Raw genomic sequence first — 25,117 nt, forward strand, 5'->3', positions numbered from 1 at the left:
CAAAGTTGTGTAGCATTGAAAGATTAAAGACATTTTTAGCACACAAAAAAGCAACATGTGGAGTTTTGCTGTAAGCATTCTTGATTTTTAATAGATTGAATTCTTTAGCATACTTATGCCTTACAATTATTTTAATTTGCTTTCTGGACTTTTCCTTAGTGATAGTAGATTTTGTTCACTGGTTAGGTTCAGGGTTCAGTATTTATATTATTTCAATCTTACGGGGGGAAGAACTCTTATTGTTTACTAATATTGATGGACACTTGTAGTTACTATGCCTTTTTATTGACACAGTGGCATTTATGTACTGCTTTTAATCACTTTTATATGTATTGGCTAATAGAATTTGAAAAGCTCTGCTAAAAAATATTCAGCTTATAATTTAAGTCAAGAATTTAGGTATTGCAGATGTATATTAATTTTCTTTATGCAAAATGTGCACACTGTTACCTGTCTTAGAAACTAAAATAAAATTTATGTTTATAATATTGAAACTATGTTTGAATGTTAATATTTGCTAAAAAGGAATAATTGTGCTCTTCTAAAAGTATTATCATTTTATGTTATAATTTATCATTTTGCAAATGTTTTCTCTGAGCAAAACTTAAAAGCTTTAATCAAGACAGGTTTTATCTGCTGATATATTAGGTATATTAATGTAGGGAAAATTTACTTCTCCAGGAGTGGACCATTCTATAATAATATCCAAATAATTTTTTTAAATAGTCATAATGTTAAAAGAGCCTGTTTGACTTGTGTTGTATTTTGTTTTGTATAAGAAGATATCTTTCTGCTTCTTTATTAATACAGAATATGCTTTGTTTTAAATGGAATTATAGGATTCACGGAGCCATCATCAGTCTCTGATCAAAAATCCCCTTGTAAACAGTAGCTTGAAATTTTAAGATAGTTGAAGATTAAGGGCATTGTCCTGGCAATGGAATGAAGGGTGTAATCAAAATGTTTCCCCCTACTGTATAAAAAGATTAAAGCTACAACATAGACATCATTAAATTGGCTCCTAACTACCCAATGAGCTTTTAGTAACATCATGAATGACTTTTGCAATTGGAACAGAGAAAAAGTGAAGTATTATATCTTTAATCATTTAAAGAATTACCCTGATTATTCTAGCCTTTTAAAAGAAGAGAAAAATAAAGAATTGAAAACTATTATTTTGGAGTTGCCTATAACAGGTATTATGAAGTGTTGTCTCTGCCAACTGATAACAGTTTGCTTTGTGTGATGTTTTGTAAAGAGTAAAAATGATTAAGAAATGGCTCTTTTCCTTCAGAACCTTATACCCTAGTAATAGAATGATAAAAGACAGATTATGGATAATATATCATGACTGTTCAGAGGCCCCAAACATATCTGTCTGGGAGATTCAGGAATACTTCTTGGGTAATACATTTTTGAGATGGTTAGTAAAGAATAGATAAGATTATTAAGGGCAAAAGTTGAAGAGCGTGTTACGTAGACTTGGAGGTTTTGAAGTGGAAGAAGTAATGTGACCACAAATACAGCAGTGGGAAACATTTGTTAAGTACCTATTGTGTTTCAGATTATGCTAGGTACTGGGGATACTAAGATGAATAAGATTCAGTTTTTGCCTCAAAGAGCTAAAAATCCTTGTTTAGAATTCATCCGCACAAAGGTGATCATTAAAACAGTGGAAGCACATAAAATATTGAGGGAGAAAGTATAGAGTGAAAAAAGGAGATAGCTGGACAGAATCTTTAGGAATCCTTACATTTAGGAATAAAAAAGAAAAGAAAATCCGATAAGAATAAGGAGACAGTAGTAGTATTGAAAGATTTGTAGTTAAGAAGAGGATCATGGCCGGGCATGGTGGCTCACGCCTGTAATCCTAGCACTCTGGGAGGCCGAGGCGGGTGGATTGCTCGAGGTCAGGAGTTCGAGCCCAGCCTCAGCAAGAGCGAGACCCCCGTCTCTACTAAAAATAGAAAGAAATTATCTGGCCAACTAAAAATATATATAGAAAAAATTAGCCGGGCATGGTGGCACATGCCTGTAGTCCCAGCTACTCGGGAGGCTGAGGCAGTAGGATCGCTTAAGCCCAGGAGTTTGAGGTTGTTGTGAGCTAGGCTGACGCCACGGCACTCACTCTAGCCTGGGCAACACAGCGAGACTCTGTCTCAAAAAAAAAAAAGGATCAAGAGAGTTATATGATGTGGAGCTTAAAGATGAAAATGAGTTTTAATGAGAAAGAGGAAATCAGAAATATCAGACTTATTAATATATAGAGAGGTTAAGAATGAAAAGAGTAAAGATTCGTGGCATCTAGTGAATCTAGCGATTAGAAAAACTTTAGTGACTTTATAGACCAAGTGGAAGGGAAGCTGAGAGCTTAGCACAAATATTGAAGATTATATGCTTGGAAATGTATGAGTCTAAAAAAAAAGATTCTGAGAAGTGGGGAGGAGGTAGACATAGCAGATATAAGACTTTTCCTTTAAGGTTAACACAGGAGAGATGTTGATGATATTGAGAGGGAAGGAGGTAGGATAAAAGGATGGCCTTGAGAGAGACCAGAGGTCATGCTGAGAAATAAGGGAATGGAAATGTGGAAACTGTAGTTAAACACACCCAAGTTTGTGCCCTTTCGTTATCCTTCCACCTCACAGTTTCTTTGTGGGCTTCCTCATAAGGACACTTTGAGGATCTTCCGTGGGAGATTTAGTTATTGCAGTGTTGTGATGGAAACATTAACCTGAATCAGAAGTTTTTCCTTATAAGCTCATACAAGACATATTTGATGAAATTTATTCAAATCTTATTTATTTAAAGTCGTTAAAATCTAACTATTTCAACAAAGAATGTAGCATTGTTTCAGTAAAGAATATAGGGTTCATATCAATCTTTGAGAAAAGTCTTTGAGAAAATCAATCTTTGAGAAAAATCTCTAAGATTTTTTAGGACTAACCCTTGGTTTTCAGGGAGCAAAAAAGCAAAGAGGAGAGATTTAGTTCATAACTAAATGATAACAAAAAGTATACTTTATTTTTAACTTACAATTTTTAATTTACTTCAAACATACGGTGTTAAAACTAATTAAATTGCATTACACGGTCAGAGCTGGTATAATATAAATAGGAGATACTAAGGAAGCTTTATTCTGATTTAAACACAGAGCACACTACTTTTCATACAGTAAATTCTTAAGATAACCTGGAGTTTAGGGTTTGATATTCTATTTTCATAGTAGCAAGCCAGTAGCAATTATTTCCTGGATGTAAACAGAAGATTTTCTAGTATTAAAAAAAAAATTCTGCCAAATTCCTACAAAGTATGAAAAATAAGTTGTGTTTTTGATCATGTAACACTCTGACCTGGGATTATAACACTTAGTATTAGATTCTCTTTAGAGTAAACTGGAGGTTGAAAAGTCACACTCACTTGAATTAAATATTGTCTTACTATCAGAAAGTTAAAATTGATTTTTATATTGATAACCACTTGTGAATGCATTTATAAATATCTTAGTAAGTTTATTAATTAAATCCTTATGTTGTCTCATGCATTATCTTACTAGGCTAGAATATAATCCCTTTTTGGTATCAAGATACTCTTCTCACCTAAGAAGTACAGTCATGCACCGCATGACGATCTTTCCATCAATGACAGACGCATATAACGGTGGTCCCATAAGATTATAATACTGTATTTTTATTCTACCTTTCCTATGTTTAAATATGTTTAGAAACACAAATACCATGTGTTACAGTTGCCTACATGTAATATTCAGTGCAGTAACATGCTGTACAAGTTTGTAGTCTAGCAGCAATAGGCTACAGGATAGGTGTGTAGTAGGCTATCCCTAAGTTTATGTAAATACACTCTATAATGTTTGCACAACAACAAAATAACCTAACAACTCATTTCTCAAAACGTATCCCCGTTAAACAATGCATGACTGTATTAGAGAACAGAACTTCAATTCTGGCACAGGGAAACTGGGATCTCTTTGCCTAGAGTGTATGATAATTTGAGTAATGACTTGGTGACAGATTGTGGACTTATTTCAATATTTCAATGGTTTTCAACCTTAGATTAATAGGATATTTTCCTAATAAGTAAAAAATCTTGATAATATATTAGTGTACATGTATTAACAGAAAATTGGCCTCTCTTTCTCAGGTCAAACTATTTAATTAGTGAGAATTATTTACTGAAAACATTAGTTTTCAAATTCAAAGTAAATAAAGTTATACCATTCATTTTAATTATTTTTAGAGTACTTTCATATTTCTAGAAACATCTTATTTTATAGGGTTTGAAGAGTAGAAAATGCAGCAAAAAATGTAAAAAAAAATTCAATAGATAAGAAATTATTATAAGTTTTAACTGTGAACGCTGAAATCAGATAAATCTCTCTGTTTTTATAGTACAACTTTAAGTGTGTTTTTTTCCCTCCCAGGACATTTATTCAGAGCAGCTGGGGATCAACCGTTTAACCTGTCCACAGTGTCGAGTGCCTTCCCAATGGTCAGCCACCCAGTCTTTGGTCTACATTCAGCCAGCTCAGGGCATTCAGAATTTGGTGGTTTGGGGACACTTGGTACACCCACAGCCTTAGCCGCACATCCCCAACTAGCATCTTTTCCAGGTAAACATCTGATACAAACAGTGTTCAAGGAAAGGAGGAAAGCTTGAAACTATTCAAGCAGTAACTTGTTTATTAAATTGAACAAAAAAGAATCGTCTAATACCTGTTGTATTAAAACTCTTGTGCAAGAATTGGCTTAAAGAAACACACTGTGTTAGGTGGCAGAGCAATTAATTAGGTATTCAGATATTTAGAGAAATAGGGATCTGTCACGGAAGGGAATAATTCAGCCAGGTTTTTTCATGCTTTTTATTGACGTATAATACACAGAAAAGGATACGTATTGTTGAGTATAAACTACGATGAATTTTTCTCAGCTTTATTTGGTTTTTTAAAAAATTATTTAATTTACAGTGTGAAACTAAGATCCAACTTTTTTTTTATTTTTTAATTTTCATTTTAATAGATTTAGCAGGTACAAATGGTTTTTTGTTACATGGATGAATTATATAGTAGAAAAATCTAGGCTTTTAGTGTACCCATCACCTGAATAATGTACAGAGTGAATATTACTACACTTTTATTTTGGGTTTTCACTTCACTTTGTAAAAAAGATGAGCTTGACTCCTAAGTTTCTGTATTTTTCTATATTTGATCAAAACAACCATAGAGTTGCGCCACTTATGTGGCAAGAAGACCACTATTATCCAAAATTCTAGAGATTGTAAGGGTTCAGAAAGACTCTAATTAAAGCTTAATTTAGACAAAAACACTTTAATTTGTCTTGATATATTATCTTAAAAGTCTAAACTTGAATGTATTTCCCAGTGATTAATTTTACTTTACTAAAATTAATAAAGGATGCATGTTTTAGTGTACATAAAGTAGTTTAAAACATTGAAACATAATTCTAGAAACAAATGGATCTGAATTTAAATCTGGCTTTGCTGCTTCGTAGCTATGTGACCTTGCACAAATTATCTGACCCCTCAGCTTTAGTTTTTTCATCTGAAAAACAAGGATAATAATAATAGTACCTGCTTCGTTGGATTCTTGTGAAGATTAGAGAAGATAAGTCATATTTAATGCTGAATATAGTGTCTGACACACATATTTAGTCTGTAATTGGTAACTATCATTACTATTTTCTTTTGCCCACTTTAATGGTTAACAAATTGGCAAGTGCTTCTTTAAAAGGAAGCAAGTTATCTTGTTTAAACTATGTGTAGAAAGGATAGATGGTTAAATGTATATTTCAAGTACTATTTCTTGAGTCAAATTATTCCTTTAATTGAGTTGTCCAGGAGAGGGGATGCGGGGGGAAGAATAATGTGAGTAAGACATTAAATTAAATCTTAACATTTCCTTTAAAAACATTAATAGCAACTTACTTATTTTCTAGCATGGTTACTTAGCAAGATAAGCCTTCAATAGATATTTACTGAAATATAAAATTGCTGAATAAAAATCAAAATAGATAATATAGTTACTGGTATCTTAATTTTTTATTGTTTTATTATAGTTTATTAAACTATTGCTTTTGAACATTTCAAAACCGTAATGTAATTACTATGTTATTAAAATGAAATATTTCTTGCTGGAATGATGGTTAACAAGTATTAAAAATTACTCATCTGGATCTCAATAATGTTGATACTTCCACTGTATAGAAAAAAATTTAATAATTTCTCCAGCCTACATAAGTTATTCACTTAATTCATTTAATGTACAGAGTTCTTGGAGCATCTACTATGTTCTGTGCACTAAGCCAGTTACTAAAGGAATACACTAACGTAGTATATTTTATGTTGCTTATAGTTTTTAGGAGATGATTAAACATGCAATTTTAAGACAGTGTTTAATGATAAAAGTATGCCTATATGAGCATAATTTTTTGCCAAATGGGCAGAGACTGTGTCTGGTGTTCAAGGACTCATTTTGCTTAAGTTATAGATTTGGTGCAATAACTTAAGTATAAATCCTCTGTCATTGGCTTTATTCAGAAGGGTAACCAGATTGCCAAACTTTTAAAATCACCCAATAAATAAATGGGAACACACAGAGAAAACATTACTAGGAATTTTAAATGAGGAATAATTTGTTTTTAAATTTTATACATTTCTAAACTATTCTGGACTTCTGGTTAAATTAATACATGTAAAATTATGTGATGTACATTAGTATATAATAAGATTATTAAAAAATTATTTCTATTTTATATTGAAATAGTATTTCATGATAATTTCTTTTAAAATATTTATAATTCTTAGTTATTATATTTAATATATTACCATGAATTATTGTGAAGTATCTGGCTTTATAAAATAGGAAAGATTTTAAAATTCTGCTAAATCTTCCAGGTTTAAATTGAGAACCAGTATATCCTCTAAAATATTAGAATCTTTTGGTTGCATATGATTAATGTTGCTACTATGCTGTTACTTATTTTGAATATACTTGGAAATTCATCATGTTCTGATTTATGTAATCTTATTTTGTATTTTTCCTTTTATCAACAAGCTAGTTTGTGAGTGAATAAATTTTCTAAAAATTTACTTTCCTAAATCTGGAAGATAATTAAACTTGTCACTTAATAAAAATTGTATTATCTCCTATGAAATAATATCAGACATTTGTAAAGTTTATATTCAGAAGCTGTACCATTTTCATATTTTTATTTAATTAATCTTATTCATTTGTTTTGTATTTTCCTCTGTGGTGTCAGTTTATTTATAACACACATTTTCCCATTGTTTTCTGTAATCCCTACTGTGTGCTTATTTATCATTGACATTCTGAAGTACATTTTTATGTTTTTTCTGAGTTTATGTCTAAAATATTTGAATCCTACTGCACTTTGATTACCTTACTGATTTATTGGTTGTTTACAAAGTCTATACATTCAACTTTAATGCTTTAACTACAGACTCTATCTTAAATAATATAAATACCTCCAGGAATCCTCAGTCCCTTTTTATTAGCTAGGTGGAACCTAGTTTTCAAACCTATAAATAACAATAGATTCTGACTGTGCTGATACAAACCAAAAACACACACTTTTTTCCCCTATCTAAATGTATGTCTTTCATCTAAACACTGAACAAATGAGTAATGCTTTTGTGTAGTTAGTCTTGGTTCAGTTCCCATCATTCAGGCACGGCTGAATATACATTGGTGTCGTTTCACTAGCATTGCCTTCCTGCAGTGCAGAAGAATAGCTTTTGCAGTTTTCTGCTTGTACTGTTTTTTAGACCTTTGAGAATAGCAGCTGCTATGAACATTTCACTTTTTTTATAACCAGATTTTGCCATTAGGTAATGAAGGTGCACTTTACAGTCTATTTTCTTTTTTCTTTTTGAGACAGGGTTTGCTCTGTCATCCAGGCTGGAGTGCAGTGGCATCATCATAGCTCACTGCAACCTCAAATTCCTGGGCTCAAGAGACCCTTCTGCCTTAGTTTCCCGAGTGGTTGGGACTACAGGAGCCACGTCCGGCTAATTTTTCTATTTTTTGTAGAGACGGGGTCTAGCTCTTGCTCAGGCTGGCTCAAACTCCTGGCCTCAAGAGATCCTCCCGCCTAGGACTCCCAAAGTGCTAGGATTACAGGCCCAGCCTACATTCTATTTTTAATGAAAGGATATTTCTAGAAAAGCTTTAAAGATCATATAATGCAATACACTGACAATTTTGAGTTCTTCCCATACTACACTGTTGTGGTTTTTTTCCTCTAATTTTCTTGTGGTTGTTACAATCAATGAAAGCTATACTGTTTCTTTTGGAAGACTGGCCTGAAAGATAATAACTGATTAGGTAATCTACTGGCTATTTGGTTGGAGAAAATTGTTTTCATTATTTTAGATGGGGTAAAACAAGATTACTTCATTCTTCCTTGGAAATGTATTCTATAAAACTTGGCTTATTGCCTTTTCTAAAAGTTTTAACCGAGAGCCACTGTTTGAGTATCTAAATAGTGTTCAGTGATTTTCTACCATTTAGTCATTTTATGTCAATAAAACAATCATTGTTGTCTGTAATTTATGAGCAGAAGTATAAATAAAATTCAAGCTTTCTTCAGTAACTTTCAGGGGAGAAGCTTTATAAATATTTTATGTTTTAATATAAAATTACTTGTTTTTGAAATTCTTTGAGAACTTCTTTCTTAAACCAAAACAAAGGCTTACTGATTTTGCTATATTTATGTTTTTGTTTGACCATAGAATATTTTCTTTCATAAATGCATTTGAGGCATAATGGATTATAGTAGTCTTGTATTATTATTTAGACCACTTGATTTATCAGAGCCAGATTTATGTTGCATGTAATTTGAGGAAATTCTTAACATGAGTTGTTGTAGGTATAATCTTAAATTCTAAAGTTTTAAAACAGATTAGTATAGTCTTAAGTATTGTCTTTACTAATTTAGAAAAGATATGGTTTAAGTCAATTAAAAAGTCAAGTAGTTCTTTTATATTCTAAGTTTTCAGTGTTATTTTTGAAGCTATGGGCTACCTTTGTTCTTTATAAGCGTGAACTCTAGAAAGCTGCTATGTGAAGATTCTTGGATATTGGCCTAAGGAGAAGAGTGGATGAGTGTACAAGTTCTAATCAGCTGTTTATAATTAGAAAGATTATCAGAACTATATGTAATTTAGCAATTCTGTTCCAAGATGAAACTTGAAATATTTTTGAAAGGGAATAAAATATAGAAAGCAATTGTCACATTAATTGAAAAGTTAATTCAGATATTTTTGTTTGATCGCTTTGTTTGGTTTTGAGGTGCAGAATGGTGGCGAACAGCAGATGTTCATACTCGTACAGGGGCAACCTTCTTTTCACCATTACTGGGAATTCCACCACTGTTTGCTCCTCCAGCCCAGAATCATGATTCTTCTTCATTCCATTCAAGGACTTCAGGAAAAAGTAATCGAAATGGTCCTGAAAAAGGTATCCATGTTAACATAAATGAAGTACTATAAATCTTCCATTCCAATACTATTTTCAAAGAGTTAGGTTTAATAACGTTTTTATGGCATTTTGCTAGACCCTTTCACATAGTCATGCTTAATCCTTATAATAATTCTTTGAGATTAGAAGTATTTTAATTTTGTAGCCAAGGTTAAGTAAGTTGTTCAAGAAAATCCTCCTTACATATGGCTGTGGTATAGTCAAGATTTTAACCCAATTCTACTATATCTCATTACCTCCCTATATGAAATCCAATATTGTATGTTACTTCTGCAATTAAGGATTAACTTCATTAAAACTAATATGCTAGTACTCTGTTTTTCTTTTAAATGGTGATTAATATGTCTGCAACTTATAACTATCATTAGACTATAATTTGAAAAATAGCATTTTAGATGGTTTATTATCTTTTCACTGAAGTAAGTGTTTTGGGGAGTTTGCTCTAAAGGTGAACATTTGTATTTTTTTTTTTTGAACATTTGTATTTAATAATCTTTCTAGACATGTTTTTTTAAATTCATGTAACACGATGTTAACCATTTTAAAGTGAACAATTCAGTGCTATTTAATGCATTCAGTGTTATGCAACCACCACCTCTGCCTTGTTCCCAAACACTTTTCATCACCCCAAAAGGAAACCTTGTATCCATTAAGCAGTTTCTCCCCTGTACCCTCTCCCCCAGCCCCTGGCAACTACCAATTTGTACTCTGTCTCTATAGATTTACCTACTGTAAATATTTAATCATAAGATACATGACCTTTTATGTGTGGCTTCTTTCATTTGTCATGTTTTTAATTTCATCCATATTGTGTGTGTATATGTATTGGTACTTCATTCCTTTTTTTGGCTGAATAATATTCCATTGTATAAACATGTTTATTTTTACTTTCAAGGTGTAAATGGGTCAATAAATGGAAACAGTACATCATCTGTAATTGGTATCAACACATCTGTACTCTCCACTACTGCTTCAAGTTCCATGGGACAAATTAAAAGTACAAGCTCGGGTGGAGGAAATAGAAAATGTAACCAGGAGCAAAGCAAAAACCAGCCTTTGGATGCTAGAGCTGACAAAATCAAAGATAAGGTAAGTTATTCTTTGAAGAACCAGTGTATAACAGATCTGTATATGAGATAAGCATTCTAAAGTTCAAATCACCAGAATCTATGGATTAATTTTTTATGAATTAATAACTCTTATTTTTGCAGTTATGTATTTATGGTATGGTACTAATATATCTTAAAAAATTAAAACTGTCAGCACCAGTATAATTAATAAAAATAGTAATAATAGATAAAATTTATTGAGAACTGACCTTATCAGTTCTATTCTAATTGCTTTGCATGTAATATCTTTCAATCCTCCCTATGCCCAAAATGAGGTAGCTACTATTATTACCAATGGGGAAATAAAGCACCAAAATAATTAGCCAGTAAGTGGCTGAGCCAAGATTTGAAGCCAAGCAGGTTGACTCCAGAATCTGTGCTTTAGAAAAAAAATAACAAGGCTTTTATTATGGAACATTTCAAATATATTCATACAAAGTAGACAGAATAATCCTTTGTACCCACTACTCAGCTTCAACAGTTATCACATCACGGCCAATTTTATTTCACCTATATCTCCAACTCTGCAAGTTATCAATGTATTGCCTCTCAGCTCTAAATTCACTTTTTTCTCCTTTGCCAGTTGGTACAGTGTTAGGCATTGTCAGTACAGAGTCCTGTAAGACAATGGGACTTCAGTTCCTGGTTCTAGTGTTTTCTTCTTTCTCTTATGCTGTGGCTGCCAGGGGGTGGCTTCTTTGCCAGCTGACGGCTTCTCTGCTTGTGGTGCAGGAGACCCATTGGTGGTCAGGAGACCCAGTGGTGCATACCATACTAGTGAGTTTCGTTGGCATCCCAGTGCCAGGCAACTTATTATCAGGTTTTGCTGGGAAGCCAGTGGTTAGCTTTCTAGCCCATTTTACTGGTACCCTTGTTGGCAGGTTCCCAGCCACGTTTTTCTGGCACCCCAGCAGGCAGTGTTTCCTATGTGCCAGCCTTGACCTGTGATACTTCATTGAGCTTCTCCACCATCCAGTGGGCAATAGCCTTATCCTCTCCAGTTAAGTCTGAAGCTCAGCCTTGGCTGAATGGGGGGTTAGAGAAAAGAAGCTCTCTTCCAAGGTTGTCTTTATTTCGTTATTCTACCTCAGTCCTCCAGAAAGTAGCTATTCCTTTTATCTGCTATTCTTATATTCTTTAGAGGTCTCTTTATCCCTGTTAGTAATCTGCAATTACTAGTTAATAACTCTTTGTGTAAGTTTTCCTGTTCAGATTGCTAATGTGGTTTCTGCTTCCTGGCTAGATCTTGTCTATTCTAGAATTGGTACCAGGAGTAGAGTGGGTGGGTAGGTCACGCATGGTAAATTCACTTCAACATTCTGATCACTCTAAGCTTTTAGATTCCCTCTTCCACATCATGCCAGGAAAGCTCTGACATCTCAACCTTATGAAATATAGGTCATCATTAAGTTCAGGATTCATTTATCCAACTAAGTAAGCTGAGAAACCTCCATCTGTATGATCTAACACATTATATATTAGTTCATCCATATTAATGAATTTGGTCTGCTCCCGTTTGTAATTTCCTCTTGAATGAGAGGTCTTGGTTTATTCTGAATTAAAGCCTTAGCATCATCTGCAAACATTTTGGAAACAAAGATAATAATTAAAATTGTGTCTATTCGTCTACATTTTATAAAACTGTTTTTAAGGCCTGGTTTCCCAATTGAAGAGTGTCAGAAGTCTGTGATCCTACACACATCATGCTCTCCATGTTTCAACTATAATGTAAAAGGAACTAGTAAGCTCTGACACACCATAGGAAGAATAGCAAGATGTGAGTAGCCGCTGTGCAGATGGCACTGGTCTGAACTTTCAATCCAAGCAGTGTGCTTCCTGGGCTCCAATTTTTAAGCCTAAGGAACTCTTTTATCAAATTTTTCTTTGTCGTTTTTTAAGACAGGATCAAGCTCTGTATAGAGATACTTCATTTAGATCTTTTAGTTTCCTTCTCAACAGAAGATATTTTCCAGAGAACAGCACCTTTCTATGAGAGATTTGGGGAAGGTCATCTGATGATGCTAAGAAGCTGGATGGTACCTATCACAAAAATGCAAAAGTAGTATACTTAGGCCCTAAAACAAACATTTCTTTTCCCTTCAAGCCACACCACTAAGTATTTGAGTAAACATGGTTTAAAAATAAAACTCTTGATGAGTGCGATGTGCACTGTCTGGGGAATGGACACGCTTGAAGCTCAGACTCAGGAGGATGGAGGGGGCATGGGCAATATATATAACCTGAACTTTTGTACCCCCATAATAAGCTGATAAATAAATAAATAAATAAATAAATAAATAAATAAATAAATAAAACTCTCGGTTGTTTCCTCCCAGGGACACAGGTTTCAGGGTCATACTCCTACCTGTTGCTCTTTAACTGCTCTTAGCTCTTCTCCCTTACGATTGTTTCAAGGGCGTTCCCATTAGTGTCAGCACCAAGGGCCTGTCTCTGAGCCGCTGCCAGCTTCTCTGCATGCCAGACACTGAAACACCACCCATTCCTGATTCCCACACTATTTTGAAGTAAATTCCAGATAGCATGTTATTGGGTGTATTTTTATATGTATATTTCTAAAAGTTAAGCACCCATGCTTTTAACTAGTTCTAAAATCTAGTAAAATCTGATATCTAAAATGTCCTGTGCCTCCATGGTGTGTAAGCATTGCACAAGACTTTGGAGGCATGACTGCGAAGCAGTCCCTGTACTTAGTTCCAGTGAGGAATCTACATTGAAATTTCTAAACAAAATCAGTGCTGTTACACTAAAAACTATTACCAGGAGCACATGCTAAAAAATGACAAAGGCACTTCTTTAATAATATGAAGAGAGAGATTCTGAGGTATCATTAGTAGTGTTTATAGATAGGTATGTGGAAATAACACTGGAGAGAGATTGGCTATTAAAGTGAGGCATACTAGAATTTAAGATTTCAGAAGAATAGCGCTTTTGGATAATTCATAGTCTGGCACGAGATTGTGGTAGGTAGTGGGTTGTTCAAGTAAAATGTAGATAAAAGGGCATTGGAACTAAAGAAGAAAGTCCTGTACTTTTTTACCTAGAATTTTTCAGTTTTAAAAGCTTTTTAAAAATTGTTTCATTAGCTCTTTGTATGTGTAATTTGAGAAAATGTTCTTCAGCTAATTAAAAAAATTCCTGTTGAGGGGGTTGGGGTACTTATCTCAGCTGTTCTCATACATATTTAGAATAAATATTGATAGTTTAAATTAATTAAAGTAAGTTTCCAAGTAAAATATACAAATGTACAGCCTGTTGTAGAAAAAATTAAACAATTTAAGGTTGAATGAGTTTTCTTCCTACTGCTTGTACAAGTTACTGTTCCCACAGCAGCCAAAACAGTCTTTCAAATACATATATGATTTTTTTATGGTTTGAAAATATGTTAGGAAATATAAAATGATACAGCCACTGTGGAAAACCGTATGACAGTTCTTCAAAAAATTAAAAATTGTATTACTGTAGGATCCAGCAATTCCACTTGTGGTTATATACCCAAAAGAATTGAAAGCAGGGTCTCCAAGAGATATCTGTACACCCATGTTCATAGCACCGTTGTTCCCAATAGCTAAAATATAGATGTAACCTAAGTGTCCATTGACAGATGACTGGATAAGCAAAATGTGGTATATACATAACAATGGAATATTAACCAGCTCGAAAAAGGAAGGAAATTCTTATATTTGCCATAATATGGATGAACTGTGAGGACAAAATTATGCAAAGTGAATAAGCCAGATACAAAAAGACAAATACTATACTGTATGATCTCACTTACTTGAGGTACTTAGAGTATTCAAAATCATAGACAGAAGTACAATGGTGGTTGCCAGGGGCTAGGGGGAGGGAGAGATGGGGAGTTAGTGTTTAAAGGGTATAGAGTTTCAGTTTTACAAGATGAAAGAGTTCTGGAGATGGGTGGTGTTGATGGTCACACAACATTGTGATTGTATTTAATACCACTGAACTATACATTTAAAATGGTTAAGATGGTAAATTTTATATTATATGTATTTTACCACAGTAGAAAAATGCGTGAAAATATATATCATATGTTATCACTCCCTCCAGCAATGTCCTGTTGCACTCAAAATAAAATCCTTGCCATGGCTTATAATAGGTGTATGATCTGACCCCTACCAGTCCACCCATCCTTATCTCCTACCAGTCTCTCCCTGGTTCAGTATGCTCTAGCTAGTCTAGCTGACTTTTTCATTTTTGAACATGCTAAACACATTTTCAGCTTTTTCCTTTGCTGTTTCCCCTGTCTTGAAAGGTTCTTCTCTTATGTCTTTGGATGACTGACTCTTCTCCCTTAGGTCTCAGCTCAGAAAGGTCTTATCTGAGACTGCATCTAAAAGCTCACCCCACCTGCACCACCCCCAGCACACATTGTCTATCTGTTATTTTGTTTTATTGATGGTATTTATCACTCAAAACATTTATTTAGATTGTTTGTTGATTCTCTTCTCCCTATTCTCACTAGGCAGAGTTGGCTTCTGTTTCTCACACCCTTATATCCCCAGAAGCTTGAGCAACTATGCCTGGTACATAATAGCCTTGAATATGTATTTGTTTTGTTATTGAAAGAAATAAGCATACAGTGAAATGACAGTTCAAGAAGAGGGTTCTGAAAAGCTTTCCCAGATTGGATGGGGGGAAATTAATAAGCTCTTCTTTGATCATTTTTTGATGAACCTAACAAGACTCATTTTTAAAATGTTTTAAATGAGAGAAAAGAGGCTTACTACCTAATTATGTGTGAATATAACACAAACACATACACACACATACTTTGATAAGGAAATGAAATTGGTGATATACAAACCCATCTTTTCCCTTTTTCTCTAATACTCATACTTGTCTCCTCACTTGTACCTTTTTTAGATGGGTACTAAATTTGTACCACCTGCATCAGAATCACATTAAATGCTTGTTAATGCTGATCTGTATACCCTGGTTAGAAGTGGGACCCAGAAATCTGCTGATCTCAACAAGTTTTGCAAGAAAAAACTTGCACCCTAAACGTTTAAAACAAGCACCTCTAGACTCATTTGTGGGGAGAAAAGGGTTTCTAATGTCGTCTTTAAATCTAAAAATACACACAGATTACTTGGGCATTGAAATAGGAGTTTATTTTTCCCTGCTAAATCACTGTAGCCGCCTTATTCTTTTTCTTTCTTAGCTTCTACTTAAACAAAAATAACTTCAGCTTAGATTCTTTATGATTTTCATAGTCTTGCTGTACATGCTTAAAAACCCACAACAGATTATGGTTGCAAAGAAGGAGCTGTTTCTCTGACAAATAAATGCTAGTCTTAATATATTATCACTATTGTTTCCCTTTAATGTCTACCTTATGGTCTTTCTCATGGTATGATTCCCACACTATTCCAATTCAGGTTCTCATCCCTCTCTGCTCTACTCTGAGGGAAGAAGATAGCTCAGGGAATGATGGTAACTATTAGTCTGCTTATTGAAATATGTATCTGTGGAAGAGGCATTTTGGTAGTTAGGAGCAGTTAAAAGAGTCATTGCAAGCAGAATATACCAGCAGGAGAGACTCTCCTCATGCATGCATTTTATTTTATTTAAATCAATCTTCAGAAGGTATAAAAGAAAGAGTATAGATCTGCACACTGGCTTCAATTTGATTTCCTTTTGCAGAGGTATATTGCTGTCTTTCATTCTCCAAACCCCACTAGTCATGAAAAGCTATATTTCTGTTAAGACCATACTTTTTCTAATTTATTACTGCTTTTTCTTTGTTTTGCTCTTTTATTTTATTTATCAGCAAATGCTATTGAAATACTCCTAAGTAACTATAGATTATACTTGTATTGCTCTGTCATTTTAACATTTCTCATTCTCAGTCTTTCTATTGGTAGAGTTTTAACTTTTCCATTATTATATAGTTATTTAGTTATTATTCATCTCATGATTTTTCTTCTTTTCATCCAATATTACTGTCTATTCTTGAAACACAAAACTTCCCTTTTATGTGACCTAATTTCCCTTTCTACCAGCTTTGGATTCTCCTTTTTCTATAGAGTCTTAAATATTCCAAAAATTTCTCTCCTTTGTCATATTTTTCTATTTTTCTGTTATGAAATGTAATTAAATTCCTTGATTTTAACTAAAAGCATCCCCTTCGTCTTTTGCTACCTATCTTCTCTACTGCATTTATTATATACAGAATTGTTTGCTTTTATATTAAGCATCTATCCACCCTTCCCCTCCCAACCACTAAAATGTAAGTTTCTTGAAGGCAAGAACTCTGTCCTGCATACCATGTAGTCCAGCACCTAAAGAGGTGTGTTGGACACATTATAGGTAAATATTTGGCTACTGATTCACTGCATGAAGAAAGAAGACTAAAGCTAAATGTATAACTTCAACATGTGTATCATAATTGTAATTATTATTTTGTGAACTGCTCTTTTTAATCTGTCATACATTTTTGAAGCATGACAGCCGTATGAGTACATCCACATACGTAATATATTGATATTTTCAATATTCTACATGTGACTGAGCTCATACTTTTTACTGAGAAATTCCTGTTAGATAAGTTAATTTGATCAGTTTGTTAAATAATTATGCTTACAATATGTGACATTTTCCCTTTTTCCTACAATGACATTTTGAGATTGCAAATATCACTTGAAAATTAAAAGAGCATAGCTTTTACTGAAACTTGAATGTTTAAAAAAAATAAAGTCTTTCCAAATACTTTTCATTCAGAAACCACGGAAAAAAGCTATGGAAAGTTCTAGCAACAGTGATAGTGATTCAGGCACATCATCAGACACCTCAAGTGAAGGCATTAGTAGTAGTGATTCAGATGATCTAGAGGAAGATGAAGAGGAAGAAGATCAAAGTATTGAAGAAAGTGAAGATGATTCTGATTCGGAGAGTGAAGCACAACATAAAAGTAACAACCAGGTATAAATTGTTTCATGGACAGTTTTCAAACATTATTCATATTTTGGAATTAACTGGTTTATCTTAACTCTCAAAGTCTATAATTTTAAAGTTAATCATTACCTTAAGTTCTTTCTTTCTGCACAAGAAAGAATAGGAGATGGAGAAACATTTTTAAAAGGATATTTGTGATATATTTTTAGTGAGCTTTGTAGATCTATCATAAGTCATTAGGGACACTTTTTAAAGTACTCTTTTTTTACTATTTGATGTTCTTTGTCTTAATAGATGTTAAAAAGCTGCCTTTTAATTTTTATTTCCAGGTGCTATTACATGGTATTTCAGACCCAAAAGCAGATGGACAGAAAGCAACTGAAAAAGCCCAGGAAAAAAGAATACACCAGCCATTACCTCTTGTGTCTGAATCCCAGACTCACCCATCATTCCAATCCCAGCAGAAGCAGCCTCAGGTTTTGTCACAGCAGCTTCCATTTATTTTCCAAAGCTCTCAGGCAAAGGAGGAATCTGTGAACAAACACACCAGTGTAATACAGTCTACGGGATTGGTGTCCAATGTGAAACCTTTATCTTTGGTAAATCAAGCCAAAAAGGAAACTTACATGAAACTCGTAGTTCCTTCTTCTGATGTACTTAAAGCAGGGAATAAAAATACCTCTGAGGAATCTAGTCCTTTGACCAGTGAATTACGATCTAAACGGGTGAGTTAAAAATTATTTATATAAGAATTTTATTATTAGAAATAAATGGAGCTTCTATATTGTCTCACAATACACAAGCTTAAATTAAATTCTACTCCTTTATACTTTCTTAGTCTCCAGGAATAGAATATGTACATCAGAAAACTAAATTTCTCTGATTTTATATTCACATATACATCTGTTTAATATATTTTTTTACAACACAATCTTGTCATTCCACCCAACCCCATCCTGTTCCACCTTCCCCCAAGGTCTAATGATTTTAGCAATAAGGGGATATGTTTGAATAAGAAGAGCTTTACAATTACTTTGGTTTAAAATTAATTTCTGTTTCCCCCAATATCTGCATGTTCTTTTTTATTCAAAGAATTGAACTCTTGAATAATTTATCATTGTAGTCCTAGAATTTATAAATTTTAAGTGTAAAAATCTTATAAAGAATCATTTTCCAGCCAGGCACAGTTGCTCACATCTATAATCCTAGCCCTCTGGGAGGCCAAGGCAGGAGGGTTGCTTGAGGCCAGGAATTTGAGACCAGGGCGAGCAAGAGCAAGACCCCGTCTCCACAAAAAAATAGAAAAATTAGCCGGGTATGGTGGTGCTTGCCTATAGTCCCAGGTACTCAGTAGGCTGAGGCAGGAGAATCCCTTGAGCCAAGAGTTTGTGGGTGCAGCTATGATGACCCCAGTGCACACCAACCCTAGCGACAGAGCAAGACCCTGTCTCAAAAAAAAAAAAAAAAAAAAATCATTTTCCTTTGCCATTCTTAATGAATTTTATGAAATGTAACTTTTACTTATAAAAACACCAGAACCACTCTTCAGAGAATTTTTTCATCTTTGTTTTTCTTGCTATTATTTTATATCACTACATAGTCTATATTCATGTCTAGTAGAATTCTAATAATTAAGTTACCATTACTTTTTATTCCATGATCATCCTAGAGTATTAAAATATTATGTTTGAACATAGTATCCTGTCTTTTGGTAACAAATATCATTAGGCATCCTAATCATTTGGTAACACTTGTAGAGCACTTACTATTTACCAGTCATTGTCTTCATTGCTGAACATGCATTTATTCATTGGATTATAACATCTGTGAGTGCAAATAATATTATCCCCATTTACAGATTATAAAACTGAGATTTGTAGAATTTAAATAACTCTTCCAAGATCACAATGCTAGTTAGTAATGGAGCTAGAATTCAAACCTAGGCATTGTAGTACTAGAATCTGTATTATCTGTATTCTTTTTTTTTTTTTTTGAGACAGAGTCTCGCTCTATCGCCCGGGCTAGATTTAAGTGCCTTGGTGTCAGCCTAGCTCACAGCAACCTCAAACTCCTGGGCTTAAGTGATCCTACTGCCTCAGCCTCCCGAGTAGCTGGGACTACAGGCATCCGCCACCATGCCCAGCTAATTTTTTTTCTATATATATTTTTGGTTGGCCAGATAATTTTTTTCTATTTTTAGTAGAGACAGGGTCTCGCTCTTGCTCAGGCTGGTCTCGAACTCCTGACCTTGAGCAATCCACCCGCCTCGGCCTCCCAGAGTGCTAGAATTACAGGCGTGAGCCTAGAATCTATATTCTTAACAACTGTGATATTCTGCCTTTCTTACTTGAAAAAGTCACAATGTCCTTGTCCATTGACTCTTACTATGAAGGATTTAAGAACAGGGTCAAAGAAAAGTAACTTGAACAAATCAACCTTTTTTTTGAGACTCAAAATGTGTGGTTTTAAGCCTAACTATATATTAGAATCACCTGGGAAACTTTAAGCACAATACCCTTTAGAACCATTAAATCAGAACATCTTGTGGTAGAACTAAGGTATTGGATTTTTTTAAACTTCCAGGTGATTCAGATGTGTAGTCAGATTGGAGAAGCACTGATCTGAGTGGAGTGACCAGTGGTATCATATTATGCATATGACTTGTAATGCACTGCTCAAACACAAGCAGGTATTAAACATTATCAGCATCACATTATTGACTTTTCACAAGTAAAATAAGCAAATTAAAAAATATATTATTTGGTTTATTTTAATTTTTATTAATATATTATCCTACTTTAAGATAAATGAGTTTGTAGAGCTACAATCAAGAGTTATTTGTAGGTCGGACGCGGTGGCTCACACCTGTAATCCTAGCACTTGGGAGGCCGAGGCGGGTGGATCGTTAGAGCTCAGGAGTTTGAGACCAGCCTGAGCAAGAGCGAGACCCCGTCTCTACTAAAAATAGAAAGAAATTATATGGACAACTAAATATATATAGAAAAAATTAGCCGGGCATGGTGGCGCATGCCTGTAGTCCTAGCTACTCGGGAGGCTAAGGCAATAGGATCGCTTGAGCCCAAGAGTTTGAGGTTGCTGTGAGCTAGGCTGACGCCAGGGCACTCACTCTAGCCCGGGCAACAGAGTGAGACTCTGTCTCAAAAAAAAAAAAAAAAAATAGTTATTTGTATTCCAAAAGTTTCTTAATTTTTTCAAAGGGTTTTTTTTTAATATTTCCCTAAATAAGATTTTATATGACTACTTATAAGAGAGTCATATATTAGACACTTACTTAATAAATGTAGCCAAGCTAGGATTTTTACACATATGATCTCATTTAATCCTTACAGACCTTGTGAGGTAAAGAAACTAAAGATTAGAGGTTAAGTCACTTGCCAGCATCATGTAACAGGTTAAGGGCAGAAGAGATTTAAACCAGGCATTCTGATTTCAAAACATGATTACCATGAAAAATTTTGGTGTTCTTGCTAACTGGAGATCATTCAGAAATTATAATACAAATTATCTGAAATGATAATGGTAATTAATGGAAAACATTTTGTGTGAATGGACATTCACATTAGACTCAATTCTAAATGATGTTATCTACTCTGTATTAGAGTATTTTGTCAATATTTCTCTTACAACAGCTGTCTATATGACAGTCTGACATACAGAATTTTGCTTTATTTCTCATGATAATCTCTTTTGTTTCATACTACCTGCTGTGTATGTGTCTGAATCCTTCATCAGTTTATGATTTTCTTGAATATTATTCAATCATTGAATCTTTCAGTACCCTTACATTAAAGATGTGTAATTTAAATCATTATACATTAGTTGGATATACAGACCAGAAATAGAATTTCGTAGGTCTTATGTCTGTTTCCTCTTATGAAGTTTTATCTGGAGGAATTTTTTTTTTTTCTTCTCTACAGTGGTCTCAGGTAGAGACTAGGGGAACAAGAACTTAGAGGGAGGACAGACCTTTGAACCTATCTCTTCCCATACTACCTGTAGTCCAAATGGATAGCTTAAAAGAGTGAGAGATTTGCTACTGTACAGGTCTCCATTTTCTTCCCTTCTCCTTTCTATAAATCACCCCTGATATTTATAAAAGAGTAATTGATACTAATCTTGGGATAAAATATAATATTTGGCTATTCTTGAAAATCTGTATAGGTGTCAATATATGGGAAGAGATTCTTCAGAATTAGTGAGGAGCAGTTCAGAAAATTAAATATAAATCTATTTTCATGGCCCTTTGGTCCTATGTATTTAGAAGGAAAATTTACTACCTATAAGAAAATAGTATAAAGTGATTACGTGACATAATTATGTTCTAACAGATGAAAATACACTGTTTTTTGTAAAGAAAATTTCAATCTTGTATATGTTAAAGTATTTTATGTAAGAAGTTTGTTATCAAATTCCTTTTAAAAGGTAAATCCAACTATTTGGTGTAATTTTCCATAATTTATTCATGAAGTAAAAACTAATTAAGCAATTTCTCTTTGTGAGGTATTGCCTCAGGTACAAATTTTATATGACAGTCTTTGTTTACAAAGAATTATCTTAATAACTTAATTTTCTAAACTAATATAGTAAAGATGTTAAATAAGATTAAAAATTTATATATAAATTGCTTGCTGCTTATTAGTACTGCTGCTTTACAATATTAATAAGTCATTTTATATGGCATTCTATTTACATTTACATTTACACTTGTGAAATCCTCACCACAAATCATTGATGATTTGAGTATTAGGGGCCCAGGTGTGATGCTGACAACACTGCTGATTTTAATTTCAGATCCACATTTTCAATGCAGAATGTTACCTTAGGTTGGAAAATTCAACTCCAGTTCTGTTAACTGGAGTTTTAGTTTTTTATATATTGTATAATAATTGTCCTAATTTAATAAATTCATGATTTTATTGTTTTCAAGGAGATTCTAATAGCTAAATAATTTTTTATTCCTGATTTGTAAATAGAAATTTTATGGCTTAATGATTCATAAATTAATTTTTCTCAAGAAAATTGTTGTTTTTCTAAACTGTTTGCTCTTTCAAATTTTAATGTGCTAAAGGCACTCTTTAAGTAGATCCCACAGAATGTTGAGCCACCATTCCCACTGGCTTAATATTTTAAATCTTTGCTTCAAAGTTCTTCTTGCTCAAGAAGTCATTATTCAGCAATCTAAAATTGTTTCTTGAGTACATACAAGTGCAGGGCTCTAAGCAATATTTTGGGATGATTGTAACAATAAATAAATGATAGTGTTCCTACCCTAAGGAATTTATCAAAGATGTAAACTTACCTCCTTAAAAGTTTAAGACATACAGACATATACTACATATACTAAAGGCAGTATGGCATAGAATACAGATAGTCCCCAACTTAGGATGGTTCAACTTAAGATCTTTCAACTTTACAGTGGTGCAAAAGCAATACGTATTCAGTAGAAAGTGTTGCAGTAGTCTCTTGTTATGCTGGACAGAGGCAGTGAGCTGCAGCTCCTAATTAGTCAGCTTTCATAAGAATAAACAACCAATACTCTATGGTGTACTCTATTGCCAGGTGATTTTGCTCAACTGTAAGCTGATGTAAGTGTTCTGAGCGCATTTAATGTTGACTAGGCTAAGATATGATGTCTGGTAGCTTAGATGTATTGAATACATTTCTGACTTAATGGTATTTTCAGTTTACAATCAGTTTATAGGGAAGTAACCCCACTGCAAATTGAGGAGCATCTGTTATGAGGAGATAAAGGAGCTCAAAGGATAAGGCAAAGAGTGCTTTTGGCTGGGACAAACATAGAAAGCTTCTTGGGTTAGATCTTGAAGAATGAACAGTATTTCATCAGCTTTAAATTTATAAAGAGGAGTCTGTTTCATGCAAAGAAAATGATTATCTCAAAATGTGGAGATGGTAAAAATATGATATCCATAGCCCATGGCAAATAGTCCCGTTTGACCAGAAAAGTATGTTTGTGCTTAATTGCAAAGTAATTTGAATGTCAAACTAAAGTTTTTAGACTTTATAAAGTTGGCAATGCTCCAAGGAGCCAACAAAATAAAGTTTAGTCTAAATAAAGTTGGCATTGATATATAGCATATATTGGGAGTTGGGTAGGAAGAAATTATGGCATGGCTTAAATTTGAGCAATATTTCAATGAAAGAATCCAAAGACATGGTACTATGGCTGACTTGGAAAAGAGACAATAAAAGATATTTTTAGGGTTTCAGGTTTGGATTATTATGAGAATGGGAGCAATAGTAAAGAGAGGGAGACAGGAAACATATTTGAGGGGGAAAAACTAATTAAATTTTAAATATATTAGGTATGGCCAAGGTTTAACAACCAAGTAGTCATCACTGCAACCCCTTTTATGGCACCTGTATATCATGATTTAAATTTGTATGTGATATGGTATCTATAATTTGTTCTCAGATATTGAAAGCAAATAAAAGCAGTCTTGTTTTTATGGTACATTTTGTTTTTAAACTTATGTTTCAACAGGAACAATATAAACAGGCATTCCCATCACAGCTAAAGAAACAGGAGTCATCTAAGAGCCTGAAGAAGGTTATTGCAGCTTTGTCTAATCCAAAAGCAACCTCTACTTCACCAGCACATCCAAAACAAACAGTAGAAAACAACCACCCTAATCCATTCTTGACAAATGCACTTTTAGGTAATCACCAACCAAATGGAGTTATTCAAAGTGTCATTCAAGAAGCTCCTCTAGCACTTACTACCAAAACTAAAATGCAGAGTAAGATTAATGAAAACATTGCTACGGCAAGTAGCACCCCTTTTTCCTCACCTATAAATTTGAGTACAAGTGGAAGAAGAACCCCTGGCAATCAGACACCTGTAATGCCCTCTGCCTCTCCCATACTGCATAGTCAAGGGAAGGAAAAAGCAGTTAGCAATAATGTAAATCCAGTAAAAACACAGCATCACTCTCATCCTGCAAAATCTTTAGTGGAACAGTTTAGAGGAACAGATTCAGACATTCCCAGTAGTAAAGACTCTGAAGATTCAAATGAGGATGAAGAGGAAGATGATGAGGAAGAGGATGAGGAAGATGATGAAGATGATGAATCTGATGACAGTCAATCAGGTTATTTTCCATTTTAAAATTTAAAGTATTTCTTTAAATGCTATGTGAACCAAAACATTTTAAAGAATTTCTTAGTTCACATATTTATTATCATTGTCATTCACCATGCTTCACACAGCTTTGTGCATTTCTATAACGAGCTCACAAAATACAGGAGTAATTAATATAGGAAATTCTAAGTTAAATTCTCAGCTTGTCATCCATATGACATTAAACAAGTAATAACTTTAGAGTGAATATAAATGATGCATAAATTAAGACAATTTCATCAACTCACTTAATTTTCATTTCATTCAGGACCACTTATTTGTCTCCTTTTTTCCATCTCTCCTGCTGTTTGTTAAACTGCATCACCAGATATTTTGAACAAAGGTAAAATTGTAGTCACAGTCATTCAGAAAGTACCA

General features: G+C 33.7%; 1 protein-coding gene across 15 annotated transcripts in view; it reads left to right on the forward strand.

Moving 5' to 3' along the window:
• Nucleotides 1–25,117, forward strand: part of BAZ2B (bromodomain adjacent to zinc finger domain 2B) — a 254,441-nt gene that overhangs the window by 132,923 nt on the left and 96,401 nt on the right. For 11 of the 15 annotated variants that reach the window (XM_045559240.1, XM_045559244.1, XM_045559242.1 and 8 more), the window contains exons 4-9: nt 4,442–4,630; nt 9,347–9,514; nt 10,431–10,624; nt 17,407–17,607; nt 17,910–18,305; nt 24,104–24,710. In XM_045559240.1, coding sequence (XP_045415196.1) covers nt 4,442–4,630; nt 9,347–9,514; nt 10,431–10,624; nt 17,407–17,607; nt 17,910–18,305; nt 24,104–24,710 — 1,755 coding nt within the window. The remainder of the gene's footprint in view (nt 1–4,441; nt 4,631–9,346; nt 9,515–10,430; nt 10,625–17,406; nt 17,608–17,909; nt 18,306–24,103; nt 24,711–25,117) is intronic. The other 4 variants (XM_045559241.1, XM_045559250.1, XM_045559251.1 and 1 more) reach the window with 2 other exon arrangements.

The sequence above is a fragment of the Lemur catta genome, chromosome 8 (assembly GCF_020740605.2).
Source record: "Lemur catta isolate mLemCat1 chromosome 8, mLemCat1.pri, whole genome shotgun sequence".
Lineage (NCBI taxonomy): Eukaryota > Metazoa > Chordata > Mammalia > Primates > Lemuridae > Lemur > Lemur catta.